This window comes from Trichosurus vulpecula, chromosome X (genome assembly GCF_011100635.1).
Source record: "Trichosurus vulpecula isolate mTriVul1 chromosome X, mTriVul1.pri, whole genome shotgun sequence".
Lineage (NCBI taxonomy): Eukaryota > Metazoa > Chordata > Mammalia > Diprotodontia > Phalangeridae > Trichosurus > Trichosurus vulpecula.
This window is the reverse complement of record NC_050582.1, coordinates 25,414,292-25,438,774: the sequence shown is the minus strand read 5'-3', so window position 1 is coordinate 25,438,774 and position 24,483 is coordinate 25,414,292. Positions and strand designations below refer to the sequence as shown.

Below are 24,483 nucleotides of genomic sequence, written 5' to 3'. Positions count from 1 at the left end.
TGGGGCTCACACTTTCTGTAACATTGCTATTCTTCACTCTCTGCTAGTCCACTACTCTGCCTTCCCCCTCAAACCAACCAACCCACCCAGTCTTGGTATAATACTGGTTTTCCTTTGTCCTTGTTCCTTTTTTCAAGGTGCCACATCAATCATCCAGGAGTTCCCAGACATCACAATTTTAACCACAGAGGTCCATCCTGTTGCACCAACACATTTTGGACAGAAGTATTTTGGAACGGATTAAGTTCGAAGAACACTGGGTTTCCCTGTACTATATAATACAGTACATATATGTACTGTATTATAAGAGCGTATTAAGTTTCCTCTTGTTATCCTATTTTGGTTGGGGAATGGGATGAGACAGTGAGGTGGAGGGGCTGTTTAAATGGATTTCTTTTTCTGGGCCAAATGGGAAACATTGGCGGTCTCTTCATTTAATTTGGTTATTTCTTGACTATTGGAACCAAGTGCAATCATGAGGCACACTCAGCTCTATGAATTGATGGGAATTTTAATAATGTGCTTATGCAAATTACTGGACTCTTCAGTGAATTAATTTATTCTCTAGTTTCTGAACTGCCCTGTTCTGAGGTTTCTTGTAGTTACAAATAAAACCAAAAAGAGTCAGTTCTGTAAGGCCCACTGCGAGTTGCGTTGTGTTCTGTTTGCTTTCTGCTCCAGAGAGAGAGAGAGAGAGGGAGAGAGAGAGAGAGAGAGAGAGAGAGAGAGAGTGTGTTTGTGTGTGCGTGTGTGAGTGCGTGTGCATCATGTGTGTGTGTGCATGTACATGTGCGTGTGCGTGTGCGTGCGTGTGTGTGTGTGTGTGTGTGTGTGTGTGTGTGTGTGTGTGAGTGCGAGTACGAGTACACTAAGCCCACTTTCCATCTTCCTCTGTTCTCCACTTTCCCAGTTTTGGCTCTTTCTGGTGACTCTTAAAGAAACCTGAATGCCTCTGGAATTGCTCATTTTCTTTCCTATCCGTGCTCAGCTGGCAGACCGAAGATGTCGGCCCCAGAATGTGTGCTTGACTTTTCAGCTGGTCCATTATTTTCTTTGTGGCTCACTTCCCAAGCAGTGAGTGGCTGGCTGGGCAGTGAAGGAAAAGGGGACCATTTTGGCAACTGGGCTGTAGCAGTGACCCCCACTGACCACCCCAGGGAAGTCAGAATGGCAACACAGGAAGGCTAAGTACAGTTAAATACCATCAATCCAGAGAAAGCAAATGATGGTTGGGTGTGAGTGGGGCGGGGTAGGGGGTGGTAGCAGGAAGAATGGTTTCTTGCTTGGTCTTCTGGCCAATAAGTAAATTAAAACGATGTGATTTCATATTCCTGTTTTTTACTTGAAGACTATGATTTGGAAAAGTCATTTGGCAAGTTTTGTTTATTGTAGATGTGCCGAAATGGGACAAAAGAAGGTCATGTTTTGTATAATCCCAATAATTTGCGGGTGTTGCTATTTTGGCTTTCAAAATGGAGAGGAATCATTTTTGAAACAAAAGCTTCTTGGTCAACTGCTTGTAAAAACCTGTACCCTATTTTGCATTGCATTGATATTAAAAAAAAACCCAATTCTAACAGTGGTGGTTGGCTGGTTGCTTGACTCATTAGGGATTTGTGGGAACACAGGCCGAGGTGTGACCTGCTGCTTTTCTGAAGTGGAAGACTTAATCTCCAATAGACCTGAGCTACTGAGAGAAATGTCAGCAATGGCTGCCTGGGAGGGGAGGAAGTGATGGGCAGTGGGAGCAGAGAAGGGCTTGAGAGCTGGTGCACATTGTGAGCACTCTTCTTCTAGCTTGTCACTTTCATTTTACAGATGGCTCAGAGAGAGGAAGGAACTTGCTCACAGTCACACAGGTAGAAAGCAGCAGAGTCTGTATTTGACTCTGAATTCATTTCTTCTCCAATTATGCCACACTGATTCTTTAGCAGAAAGGTAGCAGTCCCTTGCTATGTGATGCCTCTGATGGCAGTCTACACTGCAGTTTTCTGTGGTCAATCTTAGGGAGGCAGCTGGGATGTGGGGAAAGAACACGGGATTTGGAATTTGGAGGACCCGAGGCAAAGCCCTACTCTCCTATGCTGTTAATCTTTGTGTGCCTTAGTTTGCTCATCTGTAAAATGGGGCTACCACCTGTGCATACCTCACAGGGTGTACCTTGGGGAACGATAAGACTATGTGTTCAAGTCTTGGGTATACTTGTCAGTTATCATAACTGATTGTGACTTAGGTATTTGGACACATTCAGGACCTTGGTTTATTCTAGCCTGCTTCAGGGAAGCTGGAAAGCAGCAGGGTTACATAGCTAGGCCAGTGCTGCTTTAAACTGATGCTTAGCTCTTCTTTGTTGTGGTCTTGTTGTATTGGTAAAAGTGAGTGTTAGCTTCATCCCTATTCACATGTATACGAAAATGCCATTTTGCTATTTAGGCACTTCACCATTGTCCTCTGATCCTTGTTAGGCCTTTGTATCCACAGTGCCTTAAGCACCAAACTGTTCCGATTACACATACCTATCAGTAAAAGATTTTTGAGCACTCACCCCCATATGTGAATATTTACTCATTTATAAATTATATGTCTGTGCTACCGTACTAGTAATTATGTACATTCTAAATCTTACGCAGAAAGTAGCAATTTGAAAAGGATATGATAAAGATGAAATATTTTGAAAATCTTTATGAATGGTGCAGAAAATCTTTTTTCTCACTAAAAAAAATTAATGATGTTTTTGGTAAGAGCGATGACATTGAATGTGCTTCATTGTTTTTGAAAATCTTGGCTTGCCACTGTGATACAGGGATTCGAAGGGCTGGTGTCTGAGCTCCCTTGGAGTTGAGTGGCTGTCAGAGCTGAACAGGGGAACTCAGAAAGATACATGGATCCCATTAGAAGAAGTGCATCATGGGCTGTTCTTACTAAATTATGATACTCATTTTTCAGTCCCATCCACCAATTATACAAAGGTTTCTCTTGAAGTTCAGCTACTAAATTTCTATCTTTATGTTTATCAATTATAAACTAATTGAAAGGAGTTGTAGTTTTATAATTATAAATGTTTTATTTATACAAATAACATATGTGTGTGGCAATATATATATATATATAAGTTTTATTCATATAATTACATAATTTATAAATATTTTGCATTAATAAGAAATAGATTCAAAACTCAGTGAAATTCTTCATTTGGAAGATTTCTAATCAGGTTAGAAAATTCAAAGTTTTTTAAGTGTGCATGTGAGTTTTTATAGGTAATCCATTTGTCCTCATCAACCCTGAGCATCCAGAAAGAGAAAGTCATCAACATTAGAGGTCAAGAAAGATGAAGACTAGAAAGAGGCCACTGGATTGGGTAACTGGTGAGAACAGTTCTACCTGATGAGGGGTCAAGCAGAAAGAGGTATTGGGATCGTGGGAGACTGGGATGATGGTGGTCTCCAAAACAGAGACAGATGGGCAAGAGAAGCAGGTTTGGGGAGAATGAATGTAATGCGATTTGTGATACAGACTGGAAGCCATGCAGGCCTGTAGGTGGAAGGCTGTGGCTATTACTGGCCCCAGGGGTTGGGGGTCCCTCATCCCCAGCATGCCCTTTGGAGTGCCTGCAGTAGCTACAAGGTGATCTGGAACATAAAGGAAGGGGATGTTGGGACAGGAGCAAGGAATGGAGGGGGCTTGAGCTCTAAGTGGTTAAGGGGCTGATGTGGTTATGTTGCAAACAAACTAGTTATCACTGGGAGAGTGCTGGATTCGAGCCATGTTCTCATTCTCCATTTGGAGACCACTACCCTAATGCCCGGGCCTAGGATAGGCACTTAATGTCCAAACTAAATTGAAGCTGATTTTCCCAGACTTGTTTCCTCCTGTGAAATGAGGCAATGGGACTAGATCGTTCCCAAGGTTCCTTCTGTGACTGGAGTAGTCTCAGCTTGGTTATCATATGGGAGGCCCAAGGGAGGCAGGAAGAACCATTCCCCCAGGGTTCTCCTCTGCCCCTCCACTCTTGCTGCTTTACTAGAGCAGTTCGAGTCTTTTCACCAAATGTCATGATCTGTTGGAACTCTTCAGGCCTGGGAGAATTGTTCAGGTTTGCATAATCTGGGCAGAGGAAGAGGGCATTAGCTCTGAAGTCAGAGGACCTAGGCCTGAGTAACTTTGGGCATGGTTTAAAGGCTTACCCAAAGACCTCCCGCCATCCAGGGGCCATCTAGTACACCCCGTCATTAGGTCCCACCTAGCTTGAGATCCATGAGCCTGTGAACTCAAAAAACTGAGCAATTTAGTCAAAACCAGATTATTTTTAATGCAGTGAACTGCCCAAGAGTATATAAACTCTGTACATTTCCTACGGAAGAAACAAATGCAAACACAATAGAAAATGACACTGAAATATTGTACATACAGTACTGAAACTTACGAACTTAGTAATGATACCATTAAAACCTTATGCACGTAGCATCCAATAACCAATAAATGGTGAAGGCTTGACAAGAAAACAATGAACATAATGCTTTATGCAGAAAAATTTTCACAAGAATCCATTTTTTTAATATTTAAAAACCAGTGTCAACATCACTAAAATATCACTAACATGAACTAAACACTCCAACAGCTGTCATTCTGGCTGCTTTACTTTCAGGAGAAGCGCTTGGTCCCCCGGTTTGGAAGATCATGGGGGGACCTGCGGGGTACACGACGCTCAGGAGTCCACTTGTCCTTAGCGCTGTCCGTGCCAATACTTGATCAAATGGTAAACACGATATTCTGAAGAGAGTAACTTGGATAACATGCTTTACCTGTAATAAGCCTTGGAAACTCTGAGCACGGCTCGGATGTACACAGGGGCAGAGAAGCGTTTGATTGGATGATGCTGGGTTGAAGAGGTATTGCCCTCCTCATGTCTCTCCAGCTTTGGCCATGCTGCCACTGACTACAGAGATGGCACAGCTGATGGCAGTGATTATTAGTAATGCGGAAAGTTTAGTATAGTGAGAGCTGTGTTAGCTGGCACCAGAAAGAATACCCAGGATCCATCTTCAGTCTAAGCTAATGGGGATGCTGCGCTATCAGCTGCAGCGAGGTGGCACCATTGTGCACAGAGTGCTGGACCTGTGGACAGGAAGACCTGAGTTCATATCCAGTCCCAGATAGTTACTAGCTGCATGAACCAGGGAAGTCATTTTCCCTCTGTCTGCCTCAGTTTCCTAATCTCTAAAATAGGGCATAGTAATAGCACCTACCTCTCCCAGGGTGGAGGATCAAAGGACATATTTGTAAAGCATTTTGCAAGTCTTAAAGCATTATTTCAGTGCTCTAGTTAGCTGTTATCAGCACCTGTTGAGAGCCTTCTAAAAATGCAAAGTTGATGCAAGGTCCAATTATTTTAGTGAACGTTAACTTTCCCCAAATCCTTTAGGCAGGGAAAAAGTAGAAAGCTCTAAGAGTCCATGAGAAAGGACAGTACTTGAAAAGACTGGGTTGAATGGCAATGGCACACACTCCAGGTGACTGTCTTTTGAAAATAACCAGGCCCAGAAGCAGAGATTGGAAGTCACCTCTCTGGGGCGCTTAGCTAATAGGAGTATCCTAGAGGCTGAATCTGTGGTTTTCTTCATTAAAACTTCAGTGTCTATAGATTGAGAATGTAGTGTGAGAAAAGTTTTGGGTTTGGGGGAAGTCACAAGCTAATGGGTTAAATGGGACTTTTAGCAACTTGGCTTAGCCTGTAGTTCTTCTTAATGACCTACCGTTCTTTAATCCATCCCCAGCCTGCCCCCTCCAGAGAGGCCCTTCATTTTTGACCAATGCACTCTCAATTGCTATCATTTCCAACAGCGTTTGCTGTTCTTGGGCAAATCCTTAGATTTTTTTATACTTTCATTCCAATTCCCATTTGCTACAGTGGGACTGCTTTTAGACTTTGCCAAAATTTTCTGCAGTTGGCTGTGTGAGTCTATGCCAATGGGTCAAATTGGTTAAGTTGTTAAAGTTTCTTGAGGGTGAAGGGTTCTCCACCTCTAATCCACGTTCTTAAAAAGTGTTTTGTTGAAAACCTTCAGATTCCTCAGGGCTGTCTGCTATGGGAGGAAAGGGTACCTCTTTAGAAGTCAAGAAGAAAACAAGTCACTTACTTTTTTAATGGTGTTGCAGATTAAAATTAGATTTTAAACCTGGTACCTGGCAAATAGAAAATGCTCATTAGATTGGGAAGGGTGGGGTGGGGGTAGGACCAATTCACATGGATTTAAAAAATCATTTTGGTGTTTGTAAAATGGAAGAATAGGAACACACAATGTTTTCTCATCCATGTGGGTCCAGATCTGTGACTGCACTGGGATAGGGAAGTCCCAAATGAGGAAGCTCCCCTACCAGTGCAAGTCCACCGAGAGGCTGTCATCTAGTCACTATGTGTTAGAGGTCGGGATCTGAACCCAGGCTTTGTGGGCAGCTAGATCTGGCTGCCTCTGCCCCTCCCTTGTGTGTGCCAGCCTACAGATTCGGAATGCACAGGTGAGTTGAAATCAACATTTCCACTTAAACTTGCCTGTCCTAGACTTCAATTCAGATTGAAAGCAGTTCTAAGCTTTGTTCATTCTGAAAGTGGGAACGAGTGGTTTTAGAGGCAAGCATGGAGGCTTGCTAGTTGTATGAGAGTGGACAACAATGAGGCTCAATGACTAGCATTTCTAGGACGCTTTAAGGTTGCAAAATGCTTCATGTTTGCTGTCGTTTGATTCTCACGACAACCTTGGGAAATGGGTGCTATATTACTCTCTCTCTTTTACAGATGAGTCAACTGAGGCACACTGAGGTTAAATGACTTGTCCAAGGTCACACAGCTGATAACTATTTGAGGCAGATTTTCAAACTCAGCCTCCTGACTCCCAAGTTCAACGTCCCATCCACTGTGCCAGTAGCAGCCTCTCTCTACTGCCACTCTCTGGGTGTCAGTTTCCTTCTGTCTAAAACAAAGGAGCTGGTCTTAGTGATCTCGAAGGTCCCTTCTAGCTCTGACAGAATAGGATAGTGTGCCAGATTCCTGGGGGTGCATGAACCCCATGCTCTATTCCATTCCATCTAATGGGCTGTGTGGAAACTGACAGAAAGTGGACAAAAACTTTTTAATGAGACCATAGTATTGGCTATAAGAAAAAACCCCATGCATACACTTTGAATACATTAACATGGGAAAGTACAGCTTGCCAGCCTTTTGTACTCAATACTCGGTAGCAAGAGTCAGAGCACCACATACAGTCAGTCACATTGGCACAGATGAAACCAAGAAACTGGGGGAGGGGAGTATCAGTAGCAAATTGGCAACCTGACCTTAACTGCTCAGTGAACGGTGACTTGGTTTTCTTGCTCAGAGGGGCATCGAACACATTACAGAGAAAGAGCAGAAGCCGCCTGCCCTGGCCCCTGGCCCCTGGCCCCTTAGCTTGGTTAATCAGTGGGAGGTCTGTGAGAGGGGTTACTTCCCAAAGGCATTATAACCGCAGCATCTCCTCCTGCCCCCATCTGCTACAGAAAGCCCATTTCTTGGTCATTACATTCATCACTCTCCTTTTAATGCCTGCAAAGATGGTCCTATACCTTGGGAAAGGTACTTTCTGGCTGCCTCCTGTAGAGCACACATGAACTTGTAGTATGGTCCTGGAGTCAGCCTCAGCCCTCTCTGGGAGGTGAATGCTTACTGGCTATGTGCTTTTTGGAAGTGCCTATTCCTTGGTATGTTACATTTCATTTGCATGCAAAAGGCTACTGATGATGCTGTACATTTTGGCTGTACCTCCAAAGCCAACTGAGACATAGTGGAAAAAGCCTTGGATTTGGGGGCAGAAGATCCAGGTTCAAATCCCAGCTCTGCCACTTGCTAGCTGTAGAATGCCAGCCAAGTGACATCCCATGTTCTCTGGGCCTGTTTCCTCATTTGTTAACAGACACGACCGGGCCACATGATCTCTAACGACCCTTCACACTCTAAATGCTATTTTCAAAGAAAACGATCTCAAGGAAGATTCCCATCATCTTGGTTGGGATTGCTTTCTGACTGGCAGAGTATTCGTGGCCAAACAACATTGATGTGACACCACACGAGAGATCCTGAAAGCGACCTCTGAGCTCATCTAGCCAGATCTCATTTTACAAATGAGGGAAGTGACGCTCAGTATCCAGTCACAGAGCTGGGAAGCGGCAGAGCTGAGCCACGGACCCTCTGGCCCTTTCCACTTTTAGCTGCCCTCAGAAGTCGAGGTTCAGGAATGCACAGAGGGGGTGATTGTCACCAGTAGAGAATGTTGGGGGCCCTTTTGTCGAAAGAAGCCATGGAGTCCCTTAATGCATCTGTTCCCACACAGTTCTTGACTGAGTCAGCCTTGCCTAACTGGACAGCTCCTAACTTCTCTGAGCTAAAAAAATAGAGAAAGTCATCCCATCAAGGAGAAAGGCATTAAGGGCTCATGTGATCACAGAATATTTAGTAATACTGGGGTGGTCCAACTTCTCATTCTAGCCCTGTATTGGACTGACTGAGGTGAGGCCAGAAGATAGACTAGCACCTTTCAGCACAGATGGGAAAGATGAGGGCTAATGGCTGGAGCACCGAGTGGCATGAAGTCCCTAAGAAAGACAGGCCTGTTCCAGTGGGCTTGTCATGTCATGGGCCCCTCAGACAATCTGGCGAAGCCTGTGGAGCTCTTCTCAAAATCATCATCTTAGATGCGTCAAATAAAATATGTAGGATTACAAAGGAAACCAATTGTACTGAAATGCAGTCATCAAAATATGCAAAAAACAAGTTCACGGACCCCAGGTCAAGAACTGCTAGACCAAATGATCGCTAAGCTTCCTTCCAGCTCTAAAGTCTGTACAGTTTAGGATTCTAAGCAAGATCTCTAGCTTGCTGCAGCGGTCAGCCCAAGGTTATGACCATATTGGACGCCAGTGGAACCAAGGTGCCAAGAATGCCTTATTTGGCCTCTTGGAGCCCTCCAGCAGAGGCTTGTGAGGGGCTGACTGTGCCATTGCTCTCCTAGCATTCCTTGGCACAGCCTTGGTGACTTGACTTCTGGGAAGGGAATACTAATATTTGCCAGGCATGGGAGACATCACCTGCTTTAGCGAAACCACTGACAGAAAAGGCAGCTTGGTAGGGTGGAGAGGGCACTGGATTGGGAATCAGAAGAGCCACGTTCAAATCCTGACTCAGCTAGCTCCCTGCAGGACCTTCTCCCACTCAGGGCCTCTGCTTCCATATCTTTAAGGTGAGGGAGGTTGGACTAGTGGATCTTCATCCACCTCCTCTCCGGTGCTTCCAGTCTATAGGACAGGGAACAGAGAATCTTCCCAGGGAGGAGAGTGGGCTTTTCTCTCTATTCCTGGAGGGTGACATACAGAAGCTGTGAGCACAGTCTTTTAGGCTGTCATTTGGCTTCGGGCTTTTCGAAGGACCAAGAATCTAACTTCAGCCAGTAGTCAGATGAAACCCTTGCCATAACAGTTCAGTTTTGCTCCTGAAGCTGCCTTGGCCAGAGGGCTCTGGGTGTGCCCCAAAGCACCGGGTCCATCCACTACATGGGGCTTCAGCTTCCCTGGAGCCTGGCCCAGCAGCTGGATGCTTCGATGAAAGCCCAGCTCCAGGATCTCCAACCCACAGCCGTGCATGCCGCCAAGGCTGGCCTGGGAGGCCTTGGCCCTCTCCTCTCAGCAGCTGGGGACCAGAGGCTTGCCAGGGAAGCTGAATGCATCAGTACTCCAAGGTATTAGGAGAGGGTAAACAGCTTTAGCGTTCACACACTGCACCGGGGACGAGGGAGAGGCTGATTATAAGGAAAGAGGGCAATGAATGGAAACTACCGAGCCATCCTAATGGCCAGGCTCCCAGTGAAGCTCTGAAAAGGTCAAAGAAAGGACTGGCATGTTACTGCTCAGTTTGTCAATGTTTCTATGCTAACCCCTGGTGAGTAAACAGAAGTCTTTACGTGGTGGGAGCTCCAGGGCTAATGGTAGCTCTGAAACTTTCCTTAGGAAAAGAACAGGGTTAATATTGAAAAATCGTCCTCAAAATCCATGGCCCACAGTTCAGAGCAATCATTTCTCGGTTCTCATTAAACCTGTTTGTAAAGTCTAAGAACATGGGGTGTGTGTGTGTGTGTGTGTGTGTGTGTGTGTGTAGGCGTGCAGGGAAATGTATTGTAAGGGGAGGGAAACGCGTGGAGAGGAGGAAAATGTGTTGTGGGGGAAGGGAAATGTGTTGGAGAGGAGGGAAACATGTTGGGGGAAGGGAAATGTATTGGGGAGGGGAGAAACGTGTGGGGGGAGGGAGACATGTTGGGGAGGAGAGAAACATATTGGGGGGAGGAAAATGTGTTGGGGGAAAGAAACATGTTGGGGAAGGGAAATGTGTTGGCGGGGAGGGAAATGTGTTAGGGAGGAGGGAAACATTTTTTTTGGGGGGGAGGGTTGAGTATCTGACACTTGTTGCCCTGAATCTGCTCTGAGCTTATCTGTTAGCTCCTTTACCAACAGGGTGTAGAAGAAAGCACACTAGACTGGGAGTCCAAGGCCCTGGGTTCAAATCCTGCATCTGCTATGTGACTTGGATAGGCAAATCTGTTCTCTTTTCAAGGCTTCAGTTTCCTCTGCTTTGATGGGAGGTGGGGGTAGTGTGCATGTAGACAAGATGAAGTTTATGGTCCTTTATAGTTGGGATAGTGTTATCTTTTCTCTTAGGCCTGTTGTGGGATAGGGCTCAAGTCCTCCCCTGCTGAGCAGCTGCGGGTTGGTGAGAGTGCTGCCTCTTTGGAGGGAAGGATTTGAGCTGGAATTAGATTTGGGGGGCCAGACTCAGACTGAGGCCCTGGGGCTGAGGAGAGAAAATAGGCTGGGGGAGGTTTCCCATAGTGCTTCAGCTCCCTAGGCCTTTTCAGCATGCAAAGCTCTTTCAGAAAATGGAAGGTCCTGCCTGGTCTCAAGAGGTCAGCCAATTTGGGGTGGGGGTGGGGGGACGGGGCAGCTTGTGTCTCCACAGAGGCTCCAAGCAATGCTCCAGCCTTGGTTCTGAATCTTGGTTCTTCCCGTGATCAGCCATTCACCTTAATGCCAGTTTATGTACACAGCCTGCATCCATACATGTACTTTTGCATCTGTATAAATGCGAGCGCGCGCGCACACACACACACACACAGAGGCGCATGCAGCACACATACTCAAATGCCCCTCGCACACCACAATGCAGGGGCTTCCTGGGCTTCCCAGGTCAAGGGGCGTGCCAGAGCAAATGGAAAGAAGCCCAGTGTTGCATTAAGGCCCTCACTGATTGGGAACAAAGGAGAAAGAGGAGAGGGTGGATTGGCCTGGACCAGTGGCCATCAACCTGCCTAGTGGAGTCACTACATGGAAAGGGGACTTGGAAAGCCCTGAAAAATCGGCACATCAGGCATGGGATGGGGTATTTCCAGATTGTGAGGGTTGGGATCCAATCATACTCCACCGTGGTGTCGTTTTGAACACTGGGCATCTCCAGATCTTGAACTCTGCCAGCCTCATAGGAAGGAGAGGTGATGGGGACCTGAGAACAAAAAACAAGACATACTTGGTTGAGCTGGGGAGCCCAATCTTGTCTCTGATACGGGTTATGGGTAAACTGCATCACATCATTAAAAGAGGTTTTCAGGAAAGTGATTTGTAAACAGAAGTGCCTCCTAGATGGGAGAACCTGGTGTTCTAAGACCCCTTCCAGTTCTGACATCACCCACTGAAGGTCCCGGCTATCTTTGAGAGTCCATGTTGGAAGGGCCTTCCCAGATCTGGAAGATTCTCTGGTCTTACCTTTTACAGTCTATATGGAAGGTCCCTTTTAGATGTGATAGTCTCCATTTTCTCCTAGCCTAGCCTGGCTCCTATATTTTCTGGTATTGTTTGGTTGTGTCTGACTCTTGGTGACCCCATGGGACATAGCCTGCCAATACTGTCCATGGGGTTTCCTTAGCAAACAAACGAGTAATTTGCCATTTCCTTCTCCAGTGGATTAAGGCAAACAGAGGTTAAGTGACTTGCCCAAGGTCACACAGCTAGTGAGCGTCTGAGGCCGGATTTTGTCTTCTTGACTGCAGGCCCAGCACTCTACCCACTGAGCAACTCAGCTGCCTCATTCTCTGGTACAGGGCATCCCAAATCCCTGTCTTCACTGTCTTAAGATCTCTTCCAGGTGCAACATTCGATTTTCTGTGGTTTCTATAAGACCCCACTTTCCCTGTTCTGAAGAGAGCGTTGAGAGCTGACATTGCACATTCTAAGGTTCTGCCCAGCTCTGACACTCTGTTCAAAGGTCGATCCCAGTTTTAACCTTCACTGTTTTATATTCCTTCCTAGCTCTGCCATTCCCTCTTCTAAGGTTCCTCCCAGGCCTAACATGCGCTGTTCTAAGGACCCTGTTAGCTCAGCTTTTCTCTCTTCTATGGCCCATCCCTGCATCAACATACTCAGCCTCAACATTCTTTCTTCTAAGGTCTCTCCCAGCTCTGACGATCCATGTTCTAATGTCTCTCTTCATCTGTGACATTTTCTGTTCAAAGGTTCCTCCCAGCTCTCATTTTCTCCTTCCTCCTACAACATCTGGTATAGGGAACCCCCAGCTCCAACATTCTCTGTTCTAAGATATTCTCTGATCTAAGGTCCCTTCAAGCTCTGACATTCCCTGTTCTAAAGTAACTGTGACATTCTCTCTTCTAAGCTCTCTCTCAGCTCTGACGTTGTCTGTTCTGAGGTCCCTCCCTAGATGTGACATTCTCTGTTCTGAGCTCCCTCCCCAGATGTGACATTTTCTGTCTGAAGGTCCATCCTAGCTCTGATTTTCCCTTGTCCAGGACCTCTAGAGGTCTAGCTTAGACCTTCTCATTTCTAAGGCATAGCCCTGTTCTGACATTTTCTGCTCTAAGATGCTCTCCCCCACCCTCCAATCACAGATTCTTTGTCCAAAGAGACCTTTCAGCTCTGCCGTTCTTTGTCAGTACTAACTGTCTATGTTCTAAAGCCCTCTTAGCGGTGACCACTGTTTCAAAGTCTCTCCCAGTCAGAACATTCTCTGATCTAAGTTCCCTCCCATCTCTGACATATGCTGTTCCAAGGTCCCTCCAATGATGTTCCATTTTATGTTCTAAGCTCCTCAGCTCTGACAGTCCCTGTCCTAAGGTACTCCCCCATGTCAGAGGCAGGAAGTGGCCTAACTGCTTATGAAGTTCCATTTCCTACCTCCAGGACTTTGCACAGGATGTCTTTCATGCCTGGTATGCTGTCCTTCCTCACTTCTGCCTCCTTGAAGCCTTGGCTCATGCAGCTTAGCCTGGGCACCACATATTTAAGATGCCTTTACCGATTCCCCAACCTAGTTGTTAGTTCCTACCCTTATGCACACACCAAATTACTGTATTTTGTATGTATCCTGTATTTATCAGGAAGCGTGCTGTAGCCTCCAACAGAATGTAAGGTCTTTTAGCATAATAGTATTAATAAAAGCTGGCATTTATTTCTTAAAGTACTCTCCCTTCTCCCCAAATTCCAGCTCTGATACTCCTGGTTCTAAGTTCTTTTTCAGCTCTTTGAGTCCCTCCATAATCTAAAATCCCTCCCAGCTGTGACATTTTCTGTATTAAGGCTCTGATATTCTCTATTCTAGATCCTCTCCTGTGTGATTCTCTCTTTTCTAGAGCCTTTCCAAGCCCTAACATTTCCTCTTATTAGGCAATTCAGGCCTGGATGTTCTCTGTTCTAAGGCCTTTCCAAACTCTGACATTCTCTGTTCCAGGCTCCCTTTCAGCTCTGACAGTAAAGCTCCCTAGCCGGTGTGGCAATCCATGTTCTAAGGCTTCTTCCAGGTCTACCCTTCTTGTGTACCTAGGTCCCTTCATCCCCTGTTCTATGGTCTTTGTAGTTCTTCTCAGCTCTGGTAGCCTATGACTAAGGTTCCTTCCAGCTGTAACAATCTCTCTTCTAAGGTCCCTCTCACTTCTGACGTTCTCGATGCTGTAGTATCTGCCAGACTGGACATTCCCTGTTCCAAAGTCTCTCTAGCTCTGACATCCAAAATTCTCTATTCTAAGGCCCCTTCTAGGTCTGAAATTCTAGGTTTCTTGTGGTTCTAATATTTATTCTCAGTTCTAAGGCCCAGGCCCGCTCTTAGATCCTCTCAGCTCTGGCATCCTCTGTTCTCAGCTCTGACAGTCCGTGTTTTAAGGGCCCTCCCAGAAGAGTCATTCTTTGTTCTAAGGTCCCTCCTGTTTGTAACATTCTCTGTTCTAAGGCCTGTCCCAGCTCTGACACCATCTAATATCCCTTCTGACCTCAAGATTTTCTGTTTTAAAGTGTTTTCCAGATGTGACAATCTGCTCTAAGGTTCCCCCCAGATGTGAATTTCCTGTTCTAAGGGTCCCCCTTGATGCAACATTCTCTTGTCAAAGGCCTCTGGCATTCTCACTTCTAAGGCTCTGACATTCTTAAGTTCTAATGGCCCTTTAGGCTCTGACATTATCTGTCCTAAGGTCCTTCTCAGTTCTAACATTCTCTGTTCAAAGGGCTCTCCTAGTTCTGATTTTCTTTCTTTCTAAGGCTTGTTCTAGCTCCAATATTCTTGATTCTAGGGACTTAGATTCTGTTCTAAGACCCTGCCCCTTGCTGACATTCTCTGTCCTCTGGTTCTTTCTAAGCTCCTCCCTGGCTCTGGCATTCTCTTGTTCTAAGGTCCCTCCACGCTCTGACGTTCTCTGTCCTCAAGTTCCTTCCAGCTCCATCCATCTGAACCTAGCATTTTTCAGAAAGCTGCTACTCTGAGCTCCCTGGCAGACCTGTTACATCTTTCCCTGTTGGATTCTACTGGGTTTATTTACTTGGGAGTGTCGTGAAAAGAAAGCTGTTTACTTCTTCACTAAGAAAATACTTTCTGATGAGAATCCCACATGTGGCCTGGCCTGCCTCTAGTTAACACATTAGCAGTATTTGCTCAGGGGACTAGGGGAGGGTGTTCTTTGTGAGGGGGTGGGAGGATGGTATTAATTGACATAACAGAGTCAGAAGAAAAAGACCTATATTTAACCCTGATCATTTCAAGCAGAAGCTCTTGCTGTCCTGGGATAAGGCTTGAAATGTACAGTTGGAAAATCAATACCTTGAACTGCATCCAGGATCAAGGGCAGCCAGAGACCCCAAAGTCCTTCTGGTCCTGCTCTGTCATATATCAGAAGAAGGCCAAGTAAGAAGTGCCATTCAAACCCAGGGCCTCTGACTCCCATACCTTGCTGCCTCTCTTGTTGGGCTGCAGCCATTTCTAGATCCCTTGTAGTCTTTTGGTCCAGGACATTGGCTAAGAACAGACTTCCCCTAAAGCCACCTCGCCCATTTGTAATAAGGTCAGAAATACTACCTGTGGGATACTGGGCAAGTCACCTTGCTTAGCCTCAGTTTCCCCATCTGTGAAATGGGCGTAATGACAGTGCTTATAGGAGGAATATACAAGCCATTACAGAACTAAACCCAAGGGTTCACTTCGATGCCCCCTCCCTCTAAGCCTGGATACTGTTGGTCATGCGATTTGAAACTGATTCAAGATGAGAAGTGTGATATGAGTGGAGGGGCTGTGGGCATCCTTCGAAGCATCCCCTTGATGGAAATGACCTATAGAATGGTTATGCAAATGACATTAGAGAAATGACTGGAACCCCGGATTCACTGGGCAGAGGACTCCTTCTTCCTCCTCCTCCTCCTCCTCCTCCTCTAGTATTCTTCCCCAGTACTGACCTAGTGGATACAAGCAGGAGATGGGGAAAGTGCTATGTCTCCATTTCAATGGTAAGCGATGATGAGCTTTCCGGGAAATCTAAAATGTGGAGAAAGGAAACAGGTGAGATGCAGAGTCATGCAGTGGCTTGGCACGCTGTTAGAATGAGATGGTTATGAAGGAAAGAAACAAACCAGATGCAAATGGAACTGCTTCAGGGACTTCCTCCAGAACTATAACTGAATATGGACACGCGCGCACGGCTCTCCCCAAGCCGTGTGGACACACGAGCACGGCTCACGGACATGCACGCACAGCTCTCCCCCAAGCTGTGTGGACACACGCGCAAGGCTCTCCTCCAGCTGTGTGGACACACACACATGGCTCTCCCCAAGCCGTGTGGACACACGAGCACAGCTCATGGACACGCATGCACAGCTCTCCCCCGAGCCGTGTGGACACACGTGCAAGGCTCTCCCCGAGCCATGTGGACATGCCTGCATGGCTCTCCCCAAGCCACGTGGACACACGAGCACGGCTCATGGACACACATGCACAGCTCTCCCCCGAGCCGTGTGGACACGCATGCACAGCTCTCCCCTAAGCCATGTGGACACACGCGCACAGCTCTCCGACTGTACAGTACAGACGAGTGAGTGTAATTCTTGACCTATAAAACGTAGTCATAGGAGTCTCACCATCCCCCCCAGAATGGGGACAGGTGGGCACAGCTTTCCCTCTGTACAGAAGTACAGCACCTACCTCACAGGGTTCTTGGGAAGATCAACTGACTTAATATTTGTAAAGCATTTAGTGTTGTGTGTGGCACACAGCAGGCACTTAATAACTGTTCATTTCCTTCCCTCCTATAGATTGTGAGCTCCTCAAGAACAGTGACTGCCTTTTGGCTTTCTCTGTATCCCCAGTTCTTAGCACTGTGCCTGGCACATAATAGGGACTTAATAGATGCTAACTAACTGACCATGCAGAGGGGACGTGTGAGCCTAGTTTTCACCCAGTTGACAGTGGACCTGTGCGTACAGTTCTCCCCACAGAGTGTGGCCACTCCCTGTTGAGAGGGCTGGGGCAGCTTTTGGTTGGGGTTTGGGGACTGAGGCTTTCTCCAAGATGACCTGGTTAGCTAGGACTCTGAAGAGGCCAGGCCTGTGTCAGAGGAACTGGCAGGGACAATACACCTATGTGACCCTTTTACTTTGTCACTTTTTTCCTGTCCAAAGGCCAGAGCCGGCTGCAGCAGGATGGACCTGTGCCCTGTGCTTGGGGGGGTTTGTGGAGGGTAGTAGGAGACATCTGCATGCACTCTGTCTCTTCCCCACATGGAAGCAGCAAGGCTGCCTGGGAGCCGAAGCCCACGGTGGGGTACCTGGATCCACCCACAGCTTTCTGAGTACAGGTCTGAGGTCAGACCTGAGAATGGACTTTCCCAGCCTAAGACTGGCCATGGAAGAGTCACTGGTAGAAGCCCATTGCAATGGTGGTGGGAGGAAATTGGGTGATCGGCCCTCCTTGTACTCCCTGTCCCCCAGCCTATTCACTCCCCTACTGCCCCCAAGCATGTGTAGTCATGTAGGCATCTACTGACAAACGATCCTAGGCCTCATTCTGGTCTCAAGCAAACCTGATTTTGGGAAATAGGATGGCCTGTCTTAAGACAAATACGATACACTAGCATGGTTCATCCTTAGCTCATTTTTCTTCCCTTGTTCCAGCCCGGGAAGCAGCAGATTTAAGAACCAAAGCCCCAGCCCCATGTGGCCAAAGGCCCTGGGGCAGGAGAGCTCCCAGACTGAACCTCTCTCACCTAGGAGGCATGTGTACCTCCCTCACAGTGGAGCAGACATTGAACTTAGAGGTTCACAGATCAGAAACTGAGAGCTCAGAGGAGGAAACAGGGCAGGGGGTGGGGGAACCCAAGGTCACACTGCTGGGCTCCAAACCAGGCAGTGTGATGCCTGACACCTGACTTTCCATTTGAGCGCGGTCACTTACCAGTCTAGGACTTTGAGCAAGTCATCTAGTCACACTGAGCCTGTTTCTTCTTCCATAAAACTGCAAGGGGCTTTGCCTAGATGACCTGTAAAGTACCTTCTAGCTCAGGAGCCTATGGACCGCTTCCTCGTGGACTTGAGGCCTCCTCACCTCTTGGTGGTACCCGGATGACCCCTTTGGGATTGGCCTCATAAGCACATTTCTAAAGACTGGCTGAGCTTGGCAGGGCCATCTGGCCCTGAGGCCCAGAGGCAGAGCCTCCCAACCCAGGGTGGGCCCCTTGCTGGGCTGTAAAGCACCATGTTTTGATTTGCTACCATTATCTGATCTTCTCTACCTGGCGGCTAGTCAGTATTAGGTGCTAGGTCCCATTGCTAATGGGATTTATCTGGAGCCTGGCAACTTCGAAAATATGTGAGCCTTATTATTCTCTGTGTGACATAGTCAAGGCCTTCGGTTATTATAGCACTTTAGGCATTAGTGGGTTTCTGCAGTGGGATGAGGTGACTAGGCTGAGCAAGCTCTCGTTAGCGTTTATAGAACACATGCTCTGCTCTTCCTTCTTCTCATGCTTGGTGGCACAAGGAGATTCTCTGCTGAATGGGAACGCTGAATTCTGCAACAGTTTCTCCAAGTGGGGTTCCCCAAGGCAGGCCATGGGATTTAGAGCTAAAAGAGACCTTCGAGATTACTGAGGACAACCATTTTACAGAGGAGAATACTGAGGTTGCTCAAGTTAGAGCAACAGTGAAGTGCTGTTCCTGGCCAGGCCACAGATGCACTAGAAGGGTAAGTCAGTGTTGAGATCCTCAGGGGCACAAAGCTAGATGGGCATTGGATGACCTCCCCAAGATGAGCAAACCTTGATGTTGCCGGCTGAGGTGGCAGAATTTCCTGGGGCTCAGGCTACTGGGGGAGTCTCATCTAGACGGCAGGCTTTCCAGAGTAGGCCAGCGATTTATCCAGTCACTAACGAAAGACAGCCTTACATAGCAGAAAGAACACTGAATTTGGGCTTCTAGGATCGGGGTTCGATTCCTGACTCTGCCATTTACTAGATGCGTGACCTCTTTCAGGGCCTCAGTTTTCTTCTCTATGAGGAGGTTGGTCTGGACGATCTCTCAGGCTCCTTTCAGCTCTTGACCCTGCCTTCTGGTCCCAGGGATGGCTTATCCCAGGGGGCTCTGAGGAAGGCAGCTACGTTTTCCCGCTGTGAAATGATTCAAGGGGCATGGTGCTAAATTCCTCCATGTGGTCCAAGCAGCTCACCCTGAGATAACCCTTTGGGTTTTGGCTCCTCAAAGAGACAGAATGTGAGTACTTAGACACACACTCCATCATTCCCAGACTGCATTCCTTCTGGGCAAGGAATCTGACAGAAAGAGACAGAAGTGGGATCCTAAAGAATTATGGCAGACCAGCAAAAGGGCCATGGAAGCATTGCTCATTGATTTCTGCTGGCTGCTCTGTCTAGTCCAGGATCATGCAGGCGTGTGGTTGCCGTGGCCCTTACCAGGTGTTCAGGGCAATAAAGTGTCATTCTGATTTCTTCTTTACCATAAACTCAAAGACAGAGACTGGAGACGTTTAGCAAAAACTGGCTATGTCACCTAGGGAAAATCACTTCTCTTTGTTATCTTTGTCTCCAAAATCTATGTTGGAGTAGATGATCCTCTCCACCTGAAATTCTCCGTCCCATGTTCCAAAGGCCCTCCTGGATGTCACCTTGTATGGTCTTATTTTCTAAGGTCGCTTCTGGCAATAACTCCCCATTTCTATGGCGTTTTTTTAGGTATAATGTTCGATGTTCCTGGTTCTCCTCCCATTCTGGCAGCTCATCCTCTGTCTCTTTTCATGTCTTCTCCCATCTCTGATCTTCTCTGTCATCCCCATGCCTTCAATACCATAACATGGTAACAGTCTCCCATCCTGATATTCCACTTTCCTTAGAGTTCCTTATTTCCAACTACTTGGATTTGCCTGGCATGGACATGCCACCATCACCTCAAATGCCACACACATCCATGACTGAATTGTTTTCTTTCTAAATTGGGTACAATTCGCAGTGAGTGCAAACATGATTTGACCAGTTTTTCAGGCTAGAAACTGAAGTTCATACTTTTCCTTCATTCTTTACAACTGATATGGCAGCAAATCCTGTTTCTTCCTTCAAAATGTCTCCTAGGTTTGGTCCTTCTCCATCCTCCTGAACTGGGCCCTCACTGCAGCAAAGCAATCTTGTTATCTCTGCCTAATTGATTCCCTATCCCACTCCCCACAAAAGCTGTTCCAAATCTTCTTTTCTCTCCTCAGGCTTTCTATACCTCCTTCCCCCTCTAGCTACCCTCTCATAGAGGACCTGGCCTCTGACTAGATTGAGAAAATCAAGGCCATCCACCATGAGCTCCCTCTTCCCCCTTCTCATCTCAAAGCCCTTTGACATCGTTCCCCACTACGTCCTTTTCTCCAGTGACTTGAACCTGATCCCTCACGTATCTTCGCCAGCAGATCATGCTCTCAATCATCCCTCTCTCTTCAGTCTCTCCCTATCTAATGATTCCTTCCCTGTCGCCTTGAAACATTTCTAAGTCTCCCCCATCCTCAAAGAGCTGTCTGCTCTTGTCTTTACTTCCTCTCTTCTCACTCCTTAACCCTTTACGGTCTGGCTTCTAACTTCATTAGTCAACTGCAAGCGCTCGCTCCAAAGTTACCGGACTTGGAGTCAGGAAGACATGTTCAAATTCTGCCTCCAACACTCATTAGTTGTGTGACTCTGGGCAAGTCATCTAATGTCTTTCAGCCTCAGTTTCCTCATGGATATAATGGGTTGTTACAATGATTAGATGAAATAATCTATGTCAAGTGCTTTGCAAACCTTTGTTAGCTATTATTATTATTAGAGGCAGTATTGGCACAATGGATAGAGAGAGCTGGCCTCGAAGCTAGGAAGACCTGGTTTCAAGTTCCATCTCTGACACACACTGGCTGAGTGACTTTGGGTACTTACTTAACCTTTTAGTGCCTAGGCAATTCTTTAAGACTGTAAGCTGTGGAGAAGGTGCCAACCTGTATTAGCAGAAGGAGTTTCCTCATTGAGTGCTTCCTGAACCAATAAGCCAGAGGTCCAGTCCCTATCCCAATTATTCTTCCCATCAGTGACCTTTACTTGCCAAATCTGATGCTCTTTTCTCATTCATCCTCCCGAAACCTCTCTACGGCCTCTGACACTGGTGACCGCCCTTTGTACTGGCCATCTCCCAGGCCTGGAATGCACTCTGTCTTCATCTTGGCCTCACAAAACCTATCGCTTCCTTCAAGACTCAGCTCAAACCCCTGTCACCTTCTGCGTGAAGCCTTTCCTGATCCCTCCTCCCCCAAATACCTTCTGTTGAGTCGCTTTCTCTTGATTCTCTACATAGTCCCTGTATATATTATATGTGTTGTCCCCTTCCAAAGAATGTAAGCCCCTTGAGAGTAGGGATTCTTTTTTTGGTCTGTGCTCCCCATACTTAGCACATAGTAGGTACTTAACAAATGCCTGCTGGTTGATTCTGATTGTTACCACCTCTTATTATCTCACACCTAGATTTCGGCAATAGCCTCTGGGTTAGCCTTATCTCTAGTCACTCCTCTCCCCCAATTAATCCATTCTGCTCTACACTATCAGACTAAAACACCTCACTTCTTTCCTTGTGCTTCTCTCCTTCCTAAGAACCCTCAATGACTCCCTACTGCCTTCCAAATAAAGTGAAACTCCCATGCCTAGTTTTATTCACACTGTGCCCCCAACCTGGAACGAATGGTCATCTTCCTTTCTACTTATCCAATCCTACTCATTCTTCAGGTCCCAACTCAGGTCCCACTTCCTCCATGATGTCTTCTGTGAATAGTGAAGCCCAGTCCATGCGAATCTCTCCTTGCTTTGGACTCTCATTACACTTAGGGTCAGCACCAAACAGTTAAGCCTTTCTATGTTCTCTGTTTCTGTGTACTAGTTTCGTTTTCCCAATTACACCATATGCCTCCTGAGGGCAGGATTGTGTCATCTTACAAGTTTTGGCCTCCTTCACAGCACTTCTAAACTATGAGCTCCAACTAGGCATTCTCTGAAAATGCAAATGATTAAAAACCAGCATTACCCAATGACAGGACGTTAGGATGGAAGGGAACTCAGTGGCCACCTAGCGTAACCCAAATCAGAAAGGAATTCCTTGTAACATACTATGTTTGTATAGCATCAAATGTTAGTGATCATCGAGGCTCTACTTGAAGACTCCCAGTGAGATGGAAGCCACTTTGGAACAGCTCTACTTTTTTTTCCTGTCATTGAGCCTCAACTGACTTCTTTGCAATGTCCAGCCATTCACTGCTCCTGATTCTGCCCTCTGGGGTCAAACAGAACCAACTGAATCCCTTCTCCACAGGACAGCCCTTCAAATGCCTGAAGGCAGGGGCAGCTAGGTGTCGCAGTGAGTACAGCACCAGCCCTGGAGTCAGGAAGATCTGAGTTCAAATCTGGCCTTGGACACTTGACACACTTACTAGCTGTGTGACCTTGGGCAAGTCACTAAACCCCAATTGCCCTGCCTTTCCTCCTCTAAAAAAATATATCTGAAAGCAATGCGTACATTTCCCCCTGAGTCTTCTCTTTTCCAGCTTAAACATCTTCTGTTCCTTCAAGTACTCCTCATGTGACATGGAATGTAGCTCTTCTCTGGACATGAATGCCCTTTGGAACCCATAGGAACCAGATAACCCACCCCCTCTAACGAGGGCAAATGCAGAAGGCTTATCCTCTGCCCTTCACTACAGCCCAAGGTCAGATTAGCTTCTTTTGATTGCCATGGCACACTGGTGACTCCTGCTGACCTTGCAGTCTGTTAAAAGCCCCAGCTCATTTTCAGACAAACTGTTGTCTAACTGTCCTTGACCTGTACTTGTGACTTTGAGTTTTTGAACCCCAGTGTGAGAGTTTACATTTAGCTTTACTGAATTCTGGCTGACCAGATTTGGCCCAATGCTCTAGCCTGCCAAGATTCTTTTGGATGCTGACTCTGTCATCCAGTGTGTTAGCTATCTCTTCCCACTTCATGGCATTTGCAAATTTGATGAGTGTCTATGCCTTTATGCAAATCCTTGATAACGAGGGTAAAAATCCCAGAGCCAAGCCAAGCAGAGATCCCAGGGGAGACCTACTGTCCAGATGACACCGAATTGTTTATGGCTCTGGAGTCTGGTCATTCAATTCATTCTGAGTCCTTCTGCTTATATTCCTGCCCAGTTGGCATTTCACCATCTTTTCTGCAAAAAAATTTGAAAAACTCTATCAAATGCTTCACTAAAATCTAGGTAGGCTCTTTCTGACACTTATTATCCACAGCATTCCTCCGAACCACTAATTTTTATAACCCTGTCAAAAAAGGAAACGGTTTTTCTAGCATGACCTATTCTTGATTAAGCCACTCTGGCTCTTTAGGATCATCTCTTCCTTTTCTAGATACTAGGTAATCATCTCATTAATGAAAAACCATAGAATTTTCCCAGGAAACAAGGTCAAGCTCATTAGCCTATAATTTGAAGCCTCTGTTCACTGTTTAAAAAAAAATTGGGCCATTTTCCTTCTTCAGGTCTAGGGTACCTCCCTTGTTTTTTATGATCTTTCAAATATCACAGTGGTTTAGCAATGATAGGATCATAGATCTAGAGATAGAATGGCCATTACAGTCCACTGGGTCTAACCCAACCCCTTCATTTTACATACGAGGAGGTTATCGAGGCCTGGAAAAGTTAGGTGGCTTATCCAAGGTCATACAAGAAGTAGCAGAACTATAGGATTTGAACCCAGGTCTCTTGACTGCAAATTCAGCTCTCTTTCCATTCTATGAGATGGGTACGCTATTTAAGGAGTGGATTCCTGAATTCCTTCTGTTTAGTGAGGGTAATTGAGAAATGGAAGAGTAAGTAGGCTACAACTTGATTATTCATGCCCTAGACTGATGGAAAAAGGAAGAAGAGTATGAGAGAGAAAATCTCTAAAAGAGTGGAGGGAAATCCACAGAGTGCTGAACGGAATGCAGAGGGCAATGACACTGGATTTACACTGGCCGCTAGAGGGCGACGTCTCGTAAGTTTCACACCCAGCCTCCCCTTTTGCTGAATGACGCCATATTGCTGCCATTGTCCCATCTTCTGCCCCTCGGAGGTCAGGAGACTTTTCATCCACTCCTCTCTGGGATCCAGAAGAACTCAGAGAGGCACAGAAACTGAGATCATTTTTTTTGGGGGGGGGAATTATTTTTAATGGGGGCATTTCTTTTAGTGATGGGAAAGAGGCAAACTGATTTTCAAAACAAAAACTCCAGTGACCTGCATTCTCAACAAAGACTGATTTTCTCATCATGTCGGTCCAGCCTGGGTCTATACTGGTTCCAATTAAACCTTAACAATAAGGTCCGTACTCTGAAAAGTAAATTGTAGCGAATACAAAGGCCTCTGAGAAGCCGGTATTGATCTATGTTTTCACAACCTCTATAGGATAGGCATAGGATGTGGACATTTTGCCGAGTAGGTTATTTCAGTGTGGAAACACATGGAGGGTAAGAAAGTCTTCTTAAAGACCTTAGGTAGGGATGCCTTTTCCACTGGTGCACATGACAGCAAGAGACTAAGATTTGGGGCAAGGAGGAGAGAAATAATAG

The 24,483-nt window shown here is 46.4% G+C and overlaps 2 protein-coding genes across 3 annotated transcripts in view; one reads left to right on the top strand and one right to left on the bottom strand.

The window, feature by feature from the left end:
• Nucleotides 1–1,582, top strand: part of UPRT (uracil phosphoribosyltransferase homolog) — a 34,075-nt gene extending 32,493 nt beyond the window's left edge. Inside the window, exon 7 of the mRNA XM_036739870.1 lies at nucleotides 138–1,582. Coding sequence (XP_036595765.1) covers nucleotides 138–244 — 107 coding nt within the window. The 3' untranslated portion in view covers nucleotides 245–1,582. The remainder of the gene's footprint in view (nucleotides 1–137) is intronic.
• Nucleotides 1,583–10,310: 8,728 nt separating this feature from the next.
• ZDHHC15 (zinc finger DHHC-type palmitoyltransferase 15) overlaps nucleotides 10,311–24,483 on the bottom strand; it is a 72,547-nt gene continuing 58,374 nt past the window's right edge. Inside the window, exons 11-12 of one of the 2 annotated variants that reach the window (XM_036739945.1) lie at nucleotides 15,796–15,874; nucleotides 10,311–11,575 (exon numbers count right to left, since the gene is read on the bottom strand). In XM_036739945.1, the coding sequence (XP_036595840.1) occupies nucleotides 15,828–15,874 (47 nt within the window). In that variant the 3' untranslated portion in view covers nucleotides 10,311–11,575; nucleotides 15,796–15,827. The remainder of the gene's footprint in view (nucleotides 11,576–15,795; nucleotides 15,875–24,483) is intronic. The other variant, XM_036739946.1, reaches the window with a different exon arrangement.